Below are 12,022 nucleotides of genomic sequence, written 5' to 3' on the forward strand. Positions count from 1 at the left end.
AAAGTGGAACCACTTCGGAAACTAACAAATAAGGATGCAGAGTTCATATGGGACAAGATATGTGAGGACAGCATGAAAAACATGAAAAAAGAACTTAACCTAGCACCTTCCATGCAGTCTTTCAGTGAAAAACTACAGAGCATAGTAACCACTGATGCTAGTCAGGTTGGGCTTGGTGCGGTGCTAAACCAGAGAGTGGCTAAAGAGTAAAAAAAGTATTGCTTTTGCTTCACGAAAACTGAGAGGAGCTGAGTCAAAATATTCAGTAATTGAATGTGAGCTTTTAGCCTGTGTCTGGGCTGTTACAAAGTTTTAAAGTTTTCTTTGGGGAAAAGAGTTCATTTTGCGTACTGATCACAAACCATTAGTCAGCATCCTAGATGGGAAAGGTTTGAGTAAACCTACTCCAAGAATAGCAGAGCTTGTGTGTAAATTGCAAGAGTACCAATTCAGAACAGAGCATATTAGTGGCAAAGCAAATGTTACTGCTGACTTCTTGTCACGTGCACTGTGTATTAGTGAAACTGATTGTGAAGAAAACGAGTACGATGATGATTATCTGGTTGCATGTTGGTTTAATAATGAAGAGCCCCTTAGTGCTATTACAAAACAAGAATGGGAGGAGGCCACTAGAAATGACAATGTATTTACAGAAATTAAAAAGTACATAATGGAAGGCTGGCCGCGTGAAACGCGATTGAATGAAACATTGCAACCATATTGGGAAATTAAAGATGACATTACCATTGTTGATGACGTCCTCCTCAGAGGTGAAACCCTTATTGCACCAATGTCATTGAGAGGGAGGTTGGTGGCCCTAGCACATGAAGGTCATGTAGGAATGACCGGAACTAAACAAAAACTTAGGGAAAGATATTGGTGGCCAGCCATGAATCGTGACGTTGACATATTTGTCGGCCAATGTTCCGTATGTGCTAAAGAGGACAAAACCATGTCTGCTCACTGTTGTCCAATGTTATCTGATGAGTTACCCGAAGGCCCGTGGATAAAAATCGGAATCGATTTTATCGTGCCAATTAATGTTCTTCCCCTAAACATGCGTTATGCAATTGTTATTATTGACTACTTTAGTAAATGGATTGAAGTAAAGTTTGTATCACAACCCACCACGTCTGAGGTGACGACATTCCTGAAGGAGGTGTTTTGTAAGGAGAGCTTTCCACGTCAGCTGGTCTCAGACAACGGAGTGCAATTCCTGTCGCAAGAAATGACCATGTTCCTGAAAGTAAATAATATAAAACATATACGGTCATCCTTATACCAACCCCAAAGCAATGGGCAGGTTGAGCGGGCCAATCGTTTAGTCAAAGAAACTATTCAAATGGCATTGAGGTCTCACATTCCTATTGAAGCAGCTCTTAGAACTAGACTATGGTCGTATCGCACCACTCCACACAACACCACAGGCAGAACACCCTTTGAGTTGCTCAGGGGTAGAGTGGCCATCACACAATTGCAGCCGTACTGGTCAGTGGCATGGAAGAAATGGGAGACAAAGAGCTTAAAGGAAAAGGAGATTGAGATGAGCAACGTCAAAAACGCATGTGTTGCAGCTATAATGCTAGAAATGCAGTCAAGGAAATGAATGTGAGTGCTGGTGATTTGGTGAGAGTGAGATATCAGAAGAAAGGAGTTAATATGAGCAAATACAGTGAGCCAAGGTGGGTGGTTAAAACTAAGGGCACAGCTGTCTTGTTGGATAATGGTCAATGGTGGAATGGATCGAATGTGGTCAGCGTTAAGTTACCAGAACCAGGCAGGGACCATGAAGTTGTTCATAATAGTTTGCCTGAACACAGCCAACCTGCAAATCACAGTGAACAGTGTAGAACAAGCCTTGAAAATGCTGCAAAAAATAACTCTTCCACCATGTCTTCAACTACAGTTGTAACCAGTCCAAAGGGCACTGTAATGACCAAAAGAGCTATTGTACCACCTGTCAGATTCAAAGATTACGTATTGAATTAAGCGTTGATAAAAGGGAAAAGATGTAATGTTCCATAGAAGTACAGTGGTGTTGTCATTTGCCCCTGTTCATCGTGGCTTTTATTTCTTCCCTCCGCTTTCACTCATGTGTCTGTGCGCGCGGCTGACGCTGCACGTGGGGGTTTTGGAATGTTGGAGGGAGGGAGAGGGGGAGAACGGCAGTTGGGGGCATTCATTTGAGGAAGTCAATAAAGAAGATGTTTCCCTCACTTTCCGTCTCCTCATCATTACAGGCCCCAGCAGAGTTACCAATAGGCATCTAGTGAGGTCAGTCCCCTCTGTCATATTCCCTCCAACACTTCATTTCAGTATAGTCTCGGGCTTGTTCTATACTACGGATTATGTGCAAGTGTCCCATGCGCTCTTCTCGCCCGTGACTTGACTTCTCTGTATCAAATCAGTGAAAAGTGGCTGGAGTGTAATGGCACATGTAAAGAATTTTATAAAGTATTTATTTAATTCGTCTCTGCAGGTAGGGCCAAAGTATATTGTCTCGGCAAGATTGTTTTAATAGGTTGTCCTACATGTTAATTTTCGCTACTCCCACTTGTTGCTTTTGGAACGGCAGCTCCTGTAGGGCCTCCGCTTGTGCTAGTGAAATTGCATGAGATTTGCTGCATATGTTTTCACCAGTTTTTCAAATAGTGTCTGTGATAGTTTCCGTCCCTAATTTGCCCTAAGTTGCATCACCTGTAAATAGCGGAACCTCTCCCCCGTTCAGTGATTATATTCTTATTTGACCTTGGGAAATGATTTAAAGATTCTTTTTAGGAAAAAAGACACCCACCATCTTGGGTAACATCTGACCCCACCCAAGAAATGTGATGGTTATGCTAATTTCACAAATTGCACAATATACCAGTTCCGGCCTGTTAAAACCAGTCAAAACCAGTGTCCAATATTACCAGGTCCCCTTTACCCTTGGAAGCAGACCCATACAAAAGCATGAATCTAAGAAGAATGCAGGCTGCACAAGCATGTACAACGTAGCCCAGTTTGCAGCTTTATATTTTTCATAGATACATGTGTAAAATCGAAAAGTGAGTTACTGCAGGCACATTGGATTGACTGGAAATTGTAGATGGTATTTCAAGGATTTACAGGAGTCTGAGTTAATTTTACCATCCTAAATTTTTTATTGCAAAGACCTCTCCAGGCAGTTTGAAGGACTTAAAGGACTGTTGAAAATCTGCTGACTAATGGGCAAAATTATAGAAATCATGTTAACCGATGAAGGACACAAATTGTAAAGGTACTCTTACTGGTAAGTGACTTGTCTTTGATTTGCTTATTAGTGGTAATCGACAAAGAATTGGAGGCGTATTTGTTCATTCTGTGCAATATCTCACCCATTGAAAAACATAAGGTTGGTGGCTAGAGGCACCCAACCCTTATGTAGGTTAGAAAGATTTACCTTTTGTGCCTGAAGAAATTAGTATACCCTGCGTACAAGTGGAGTTCTTTTGCAATAATGCAGATCTACAGTTACTTTGAGAAGACATTGGGGTATCTCTAAACAAGGAAGAACATACCTTGTACATAATAAATTCAGTTCTGTATTCATAAAGAAACTGTTAAGATGATGCAGTGTAAACTGCGTTTATTTTGTAAGGCTGATAACAGACTAATACCTCTAACCATTGGGCTTTGTTGTTACGTTCCTAGGTATGAGTACCACTGGGCAGATGGTACAAACATAAAGAAGCCCATAAAGTGTTCAGCCCCCAAATACATTGATTACCTGATGACATGGGTACAGGACCAGTTAGATGATGAGACACTTTTCCCATCCAAGATTGGTAAGTTTGGTGGCTATGAAGATCTCATCATCCCTCCCAAAAATGTTTTAGGTTTGGTGATCCATTGGCTGGAGAAGAAAAAAATGTTTTCTGCTTTATAGATCTGTGATCTCGCCCCCAGAGTATATTTTAGTATGAATCAAAGTTTTGCTCTGCCGATTGTGGGTCGCTTTTAAATTGTCATATCGGGTGACAATGAATCTTAATAGTTTTTATTACAGTATTGTGTTCCTTTCCTTTTCTCAGGGCTGATGAGCGCTCCCCACATTGTGAAGAAGACAAGAAGTTAAAGTTTATGTAGACTCTGGCAATAGCTTTTTTTAAAACAAAATATCCTAAATTTGATTTTTGCCGTAGATTTGTAGAAATGATTTAAATGAAGCGTGATTTCACAACAGTCTCTCTCATACAAGTAGGGGTACATTCCTCCATATTTTATAGAAGTTTAAAACTTGACCATACATCTAGAAATTAAATTTGTCCCTCTTGTTATGCCCTTCCTTTTTGGATGTTTAAGAAAAGGGCCCATAGAGACTTTTGATGATTTTAATAAAAAACAACACTTTGGTGGTCTTTCCGCGTCTATTAAGCATTTACAAATGAAACAGTTGCTTTTGCTGTCACAAGTATGTGGCAAGCATGTGTAGTCCTGCAGGCAGCACCAAAAAGTTGTTTACATGTGTACTTTGATTCCTTAAGTTGAACTGCTTCTTGAGAGGAATGCCACAAACCTACCTTTTGCTAGTGATAGACTCTGTGATTTATATTCATTCCACTAATCCCATTTTCTACCACACGAAACAGTGCATTGCAGTCATTGCTTGACAACAAACATTTTCCACTTGGATTAACACTGGTTTTAATGCTATTTTGGCTAGCTCCTTTGCTTGCCGTTCACCAATAGTGATCTTAATAAACCGGATTTACACTTTTAGATTAACTGCTATTCATTGGTCTAGCTATAGTTATTTACAATCAGTGGTATAGCCGAAAAACTATAATACTTATCGGCTAGTTTCATAGAGGGCTTAGGAAGCTAGTATATGATTTTTATCCACACTCATTCATCCTAGTCAGTTGCAGTGTAACGTTAAAAAAAAAAGTGTGCCACAATTTTCAGTTCCAGTATCTCAAACCATTGAGGTACAGTAGCAAGCCATGTTAGTTTAAACTTTTTCTCTGATATTACACCCACAATGTCAACTCTGTTTCCTATGTGGGTCCTTCAGTAACACTGGTGGTATGGGCCCCTAGGAACTACTTAATTGAATTTACACACACAGCTAAGACCTTCATAGTGTTGGATGACGTATGTTTGCTGATGACACTTAGCTACGTATTGGAATTTCTGACCGTGAGATTCCGTTGCAGGTCATGAATTGCTCCTCGTGTTCAACAATTGATACAGTTCTACAAGCTTGTGTTTCATTGCCTCTAAAACCAATGTTTTGCTTCTGGTACTATAGAAGAGCCATCTTGTTGCTGATGGACGGCCATACTTTCAAGGGCCTCATCTCAACGACTTCCATTTACCTTCTTGAAACAAGATGATTAAATTGCATTTTGTACTCTTATATCTGTGCACCTTTGAAATCATTTTGCTGTTAATGGAACAATATATTTTTCTAATCTCCAGTTCCCCTCTGCCATATGGACTATTATAATTGTATCTTTGAAGGTGTTCTTGCAAATGTTTAGAGTGTGTAGAACAATTGGTGGTACTTTAAGCATTTAGAAATCTGTGAATAATATATGAAACATAATAAAATATTAATCTCTGAACATGTCATTTTAAATAATGTTCTTGATAGGGGTGCTTCATTGAAATTTTACAGCTGAATCGGTCATTGTGATCGTTTCCTGTTCGGTTTTGTCAGATTACAGTTTTGATTAGGCGGTCTGGATTTTGTCTGGTCAGAGGATGTTCTAATGCAGGCAAATGTACAGATGATTCCAAAAATTGATTGTCATATCTAATTATCTTTCATTCCATGGTGTGTATAGAGTCTATAATATAAATGAAATCCGTTTTTTCCCTTCCCTTTGGTTTCAGTGATGTGCATCTTGATTTAGGGGGGAGAACTTGAGTACATTAACCCTTTGGTTGCTGGGATGGAAAGGGTTACATGCAGAACATTTAAAGAAACATATCTGCTACATTGTTTAAACATATTTACTCTTTGGTCTCCTTGTGCATCCGTACAAACTGATTTTATTTCGGACAGACTTCTAGCTGCATATTCCACTCCTTTTGAATGCTCCCCAGGCATCAGGTTAGATCTGGAAACTTTTCTCCACCATCTCAGTGCTCTGGTAGATGGCGCTGCATGGTTCCTCACTGATGCTGCTTCAGAAGTGGCATGGTGATCCTATGTAGGTACCACTCATGCTAGCTGACATCAGTTCCTTTCTTTCTGTGTCACCAGATGCGGATCTGGAGCTCTCTCTCTCGTCTCTGAAAGACACTTACTGCATAATTTCTGTAAAAATTGAAATTTAAAAAAAAAATGTGTGCAAGGGAATGTCACATTCAAAAACGGCAGGCTTTAAGCTCTATAGGGACTGTTGCAAACAAACGTCTGTGACAGATACTCATTAGATGATTCGAGAGCACAAGACAAATTTCTAAATCACCAAGCATAAGAAGACCCCACGATGAGACCGGTCCAAGTCAGGCTCCAAGTTGAAGGTTTGGTCCTGGTCTCGCTCCAGAAGTCGAAACAGCCATTCCAGTGGTCTGCCTTCTGCGAGATTTAAATAATCATTTAAGTCTATAAAGAAACATAAGAAATTGAAGCGTGATTCTGCCCGGTACTCTCATTCACCAAAGAAAGCATGCCTATCCCAGAAATGGTTCCGGCACAACCCAAGTTTCTGGAGCCGTCCGCCACCCCTATACAGATGAAGTTAAGCAAGGCCATGCTTGGATTCCCAGCGACTCCCTGGCACGCCTAGAGACCCGCATGCAGCTGAGAGGCCTTTTATCGGGAATATTATTGGCATGTTTGCCCTCATAGCCCTTGGTCACTCCGAGACCATAACAACATCTCCTCCTCTGATTCAGGCCCTGCCTCGTGTGCCAAGATCCACATGGAGGACCAGAATTACAGCACTGGTGTTGAATCCTGCGAAGCTGGATGTGGCACTACCTATCATACTCTCCGACTCAGTCAGCTGAGGCTGTGCTGACCACCAATGAGACGCTGCTTCCCCCACTTGATTTGCCACCTCCACAAGGGAAAATCCACGTTACACAGACTTGGACAGTGATTGACATGGGAGATGAGTTTGATCAACCCTATACTGAGGACAGTTGGTACAGAGATTTATATGGGTACCGCAGACTTGCTTGCTTCCCGGAATCTGGTCTTTTTGACACCCTCTGGACCAGCCACTGAGGAATCCCCTCCCATGCGATAGCGATGAGTAAAGTGGCTGAAGTCCTTGACCTCCAGCTTCCCAAGTTGGAGGCTAAAACGTTTTGGCAGAAGTCTTCCAGCCATGGCAAGCATCTTCTTAGCCCCTTCTGCCATTAAATTGGGCACTAACAGATACCTTGTTGGGCGCCTTGGCCAAGGTGTGCTCTGGGCCCCAGTCCCTAGGCAGATAGTGATATGCTATTGTCTTGTGCCAGGTGACCCTACGTTCACCCCCCTCTCCTGAAAGTTTGGTTGTGCAGGTGTCCACAAGCAGGTCTTACCCCAATACGTTCTGGACTGCTCCCTTGATAGGGAATCTACATGAATTAAGACATTTGGGAAGCAAGCTTTTTACTTCCATCAGTCTGGCTTTTCTTCCATTGAACTCCAGCTGTCTGCCTGGATGCTACTCCCATGCCATTTGAGCCTTGTTGGCTCAGGTTCTCCCTGGTGTCCTGGAGGGTCTCTGTCCTGTGCTCACCCAGGGCTGCTGGGATGTGGCCACATTCACAAATCGTTGTGGCTTCGACCCTTCGGATTGCACCAAGTGGGTCATTGGCACCAGTGTTCCCACTCCCTGCCATGGTGACTGCAGTACACCGTTTTTTTCAGGTGATGTACCTATGGACATGCTGTTCCATGGGACTCGCCTGTTCGGAGATAAGACAGACTCCGCTTTTGAGAAATTGAAAGAGAGCAGGGCCACAGTTTTCTAGGTCTATCTGCCCCACCTTGCTTAGCCGTGCCAGGCCTACTTCTCATTTTGCGTCTTTGGCAGAGCTGCCCGTACCTCCTTTAGCGTGCCCTTTGCAGAGCACAGCCCCCCGAAGGCAGGCAGAATACACTGATTCTTGCTGGGTTAGTAGGCCATAACATAAGACAGGTGTGTCTGCAGATTGCTCGGAAGGGTTATGCCCTAACCATCCTTTCAGCACTGGCACACCTCCCATCGTCTCCCCAGTGAGTGTCAGAGGGCCATCATTCTGTCTTGCGGCAAGAAGTGCAAGCTCTTTTGGCCATTCGGGCTGTTTAGCGGTGCCTGTGGCAGACGTAGGTTGTGGTTGCCATTCTGCTTTCTGTTGCTAAAGAAGGGCGGAGGCCTTTGTCCAATTTTAGACCTGCACCCTCTGAGCGACCTTCTCTTGAAGGAAAAATTCAGGATCCTCACATTGGCCCAGGTCTTGTCTTCCCTTAACCCTGGAGACCGGATGGTAGACTTAGACCTGCAGGATGCCTACTTCCATATACCTGTCCTACAGACCCATCAGTGCTACCTGTGGTCCATGGTAGGATGGGAGCATTCCAGTTTGCTCTCCTTCCCTTTAGTCTTGCCAATGTTCCTTGGGTGTTCACGAAAGTGATAACGGTGGTGGAAGCACACTGTTAATAGTCAGGGATTCCAGTTGTCCTCTACTTCGCCAAATGGTTGTTGAAGGTAAACTGGTCCTAGGAAGTAGTCAGACACCTCCAGATTTCGGCGAGCCTTCTGTCATCTTTGGGATTTACTATCAACATGCAGAAGTCTTACCTGACCCCTTCTCAGATCCTTCATCTGAGCCATTTTGGACACTTCAGTTTCAGCTCTTTCTCCTGGGAAAGAGCTCAGGACATCAAGTCTATGATTCTAATCTTTGAGCCTTGATTCTGGATTTCATTAAGGTTGATTCTGCTGCTAGGATTGATGGCCTGCCCTATCTTGCTGGTCAAGCATATGCGGGCTCTGCAGTGGAACCTGAAGTTTCAGTGGGTCCAACATCGAGGGTGACCTCTCTGACCATGTCCAGATTTCGAAGAAGACTGCAAAAGACCAGCATTGGTGGTTAATGACCCGCAATTGGGTCAGCGACAGAATCCTCTCCCTACCTTACCCAGAGTTGCCAGTGGTGATCAATGCATCATTTGTGAAGCCGAGAGCCATACGCTTGGCACGGAAAGCCTTCCTTTTGTCCATCAAAGAGATGCTGGTATGGGTGCTCAAGAACACCACCACCGGCATGTGGTACGGCTAGAAACAAGACTGGGTGGGTTTATGAACCCTTCTGTTTGCCAGGTGGCCTTGCACCTCTGGAAATGGTTGGACCACAAAGGTGGTGAACCAGCCGCCAGGATTGTTAAATGCCAAAACGGATGTGCTTAGCCATCTCCGCCTTGTGGATCATCAGTGGCATTTACACCCAGAGGTGGTATAAGGTCCGTTTCTCAAATGGGAAGAGCCCTGGCTCGATACCTTCACCAGTGAGGATTCTCATTGTCCGCACCTGCGCAGTTTGGAGAGTCCAAAGAGTCTTGCTCGGACACTCATTCTGCCTTGAGTGGAATTTAGGATTCCTGCTTGCCCTTCTGCTGATAGTACTCCTACTTCAAGTCCTCAAAATTAGGAACGACCAGGTGCAAATCATCCTAGTGGCTCCATATTGAGAGTAGAGAGTTTGGTATCCAGAACTCCTTGATCTGACCTCTGTCCTCCCATCAAGCTGCCCCTCTGGGAGGATCTGTAATCACAGTAGTAGGGCTGGGTTCTGCACCATGGCCTTCACAATCTCCACCTTCATGCTTTGAAATTGAGCAGCGACAGCTGAACACCTTCAGCCTTCCTTTGGAGGTGGATGATATCTTAGCAGCCAGACATCCCTTGACCGAAACTGTATAGTATGTCCGTCGTTGGGGCCAGTTTGTAGTTTGGTGCATCACACGCCAGATTGCCCCCCACCAGGCCAGATTATCTGATGTTTTGTTGTTTGTTCTATCCTTATCTCAGGTATGCCTTGCTCTGGGTTAAATGGTACTTTTCAGCTATTTTGGCTTTTTTGCGATTGTCGGATCAGCCTTCTTTGTTTAATTCTCCAGTCATGTGATTTCTGAAAGGGTTTTAACATTTGTTTCCTCCTTCAATCCTAACTTGGTCCTCACTTTACTTTCCATTTGAGCAGCTTAAGATGTTTAATGTAGCTCCTCACCCTTAAGACTGTGTTCCTCATCGCCATAACATCTGTGCGCTGTGTGAGTGAGCTTCAAGCTTTCCACAATAAACCCACCGTACTGTTTTCTTCCCCAACAAACTGGTTTTGTGAACATGGGCGTTTTTCTTGCCTAAGGTTTTGGCACTGTTCCATGTTAGTCAGAACATCATCTTGCCAGCCTTCTGTGCTATGCTTCACTCCCCTGAGGAGGATAGAGCCCATCGCTTGGACCCCAAGAGAGCAGTGAGTTTCTACATTGATTGTACAGAGGAACACAGGTTTGACAGTCACCTCTTTGTGGCGGTTATTGAAATGAAGTGAAAAAAAACACAAGGCTGTGCAGAAGCGCCGTCTCCTGCTGAATCGTGCGCATCAGTAAAGTCTGGTATGCATTGGCTAAAAGCACCGTCTGGCAGGACTGCATGCTCTGTCTACTAGGGCCAAACGTACTACCACTGCAGTGCATGCGGAGCCCCTGTCTGAAACATCTACCAGGTGGATATGTGGGCATCCCTCCATATGTTCTCAAAGTAGTATTGTCTGAACAAAATGTTTGATGAGAAGGGCATTTTGCCTCCTTGGTCCTGCAGGACTTTCTGGTTTGAGTTCATTCATACACTCAACTCCCAGTAGGTAGCGGTCTGGTATCTGTTCAGAAGGCATCTCTGACTGGAAATCTCTATCAGAAGAACAGTTTATTAACTATATGTAACACTCTTTCTGGAAAAGTATCTAGCTGCAGATTCCTCACTGATCCTCATCATTCACGTTTTCGGAGGGGCCTCTGTCCATTAATAAGATCCCAAGTGTTGGAAAATGGGTTATTGGTAGGGCAGGTAGGTACCTACACCTAGCAACAAGCCACTAACCTCCACATAGGTACAGTTAGGTCTCAGTAAATTAATCCCAGCTCAACCCTTGGTAGCTTGGCAACGAGCGTCAAGGCTTAACTTAGGAGACAAAGTGTAAAGCATTCAAATATCACAAAACAGTAATTAAATAAAACACAGGAAACAGTTTAAAAATCCAAAACCAATTTATAAAAATAGTTTATATTTTTATCTTTAAAATGACACATAAACGATTAAAATCGGTTCAGGGGAACCAGAGATATGAATTTTTAAAGTATTATTATTTTCTAGCGCTTAGAAACAAAAAGAGCCAATCGGGTCATCTGGTTGCACCAGGACCGGGGCAAAGTCAAACTTTCAGGCCGACCGCGATGGAGCCCTGCTCGGCTACAAGTCGCGGGAGGCCTCGGTTAAAAAGTTACCTTCTGACTTAGTCTCTTTTTTGATGTTTTTCTTCCCCGGGACGAACCTGCCAGTTGAATCCGACCTCCTGGAGCCCTTGTCCGGATACGCGAAGTCGGTTTCCTCGGTGGTGATTTTTACCTTCGGACTTAGTCGTTTTTTCGAGATGAAAATCCTTCGACCGGGGTAAACCTGGATCTTGATCTGACGTCCGTGGAGCCCTTCTCGGATACAATGGCTGGGAGGTCCCGGTCAACTTTTTACGTTCGGACGTAGTCTCTTTTTTGGATGTTTTTCTTTACCGGGACGAACCACGAAGTCAGGCCGGGTCGCGGTTGAGGCAAGCCGGCTAGAATTTCCGCGTCGGGTCGGTCACTTTATGGAGCTTTTTTTCAAAAATTCTCCAATCTTTTCCAAACTTCTGGGGCTTCACCCAGATGTTCTTTTAAGGTTCTTTTGGGGTCCACAGCTCACCCCAAGGGTCCAGAAGTTCTGTGATGGTCCTTGGGAAGTGCGGACTTCAACTCCCAGAATGCACCTGGCGCAAACTCCTTTTTGGCCACTGGACAGTGGTCAGCTGGTCA

At 43.9% G+C, this 12,022-nt stretch overlaps 1 protein-coding gene across 1 annotated transcript in view; it reads left to right on the top strand.

Annotated features, from left to right (window-relative positions):
• The window catches only part of MOB1B (MOB kinase activator 1B), a 239,519-nt gene that overhangs the window by 138,650 nt on the left and 88,847 nt on the right, over positions 1 to 12,022 (top strand). The window contains exon 4 of the mRNA XM_069236867.1: positions 3,673 to 3,806. Within this exon, the coding sequence (XP_069092968.1) occupies positions 3,673 to 3,806 (134 nt within the window). The remainder of the gene's footprint in view (positions 1 to 3,672; positions 3,807 to 12,022) is intronic.

Source organism: Pleurodeles waltl, chromosome 1_2 (genome assembly GCF_031143425.1).
Source record: "Pleurodeles waltl isolate 20211129_DDA chromosome 1_2, aPleWal1.hap1.20221129, whole genome shotgun sequence".
Taxonomy (NCBI): domain Eukaryota; kingdom Metazoa; phylum Chordata; class Amphibia; order Caudata; family Salamandridae; genus Pleurodeles; species Pleurodeles waltl.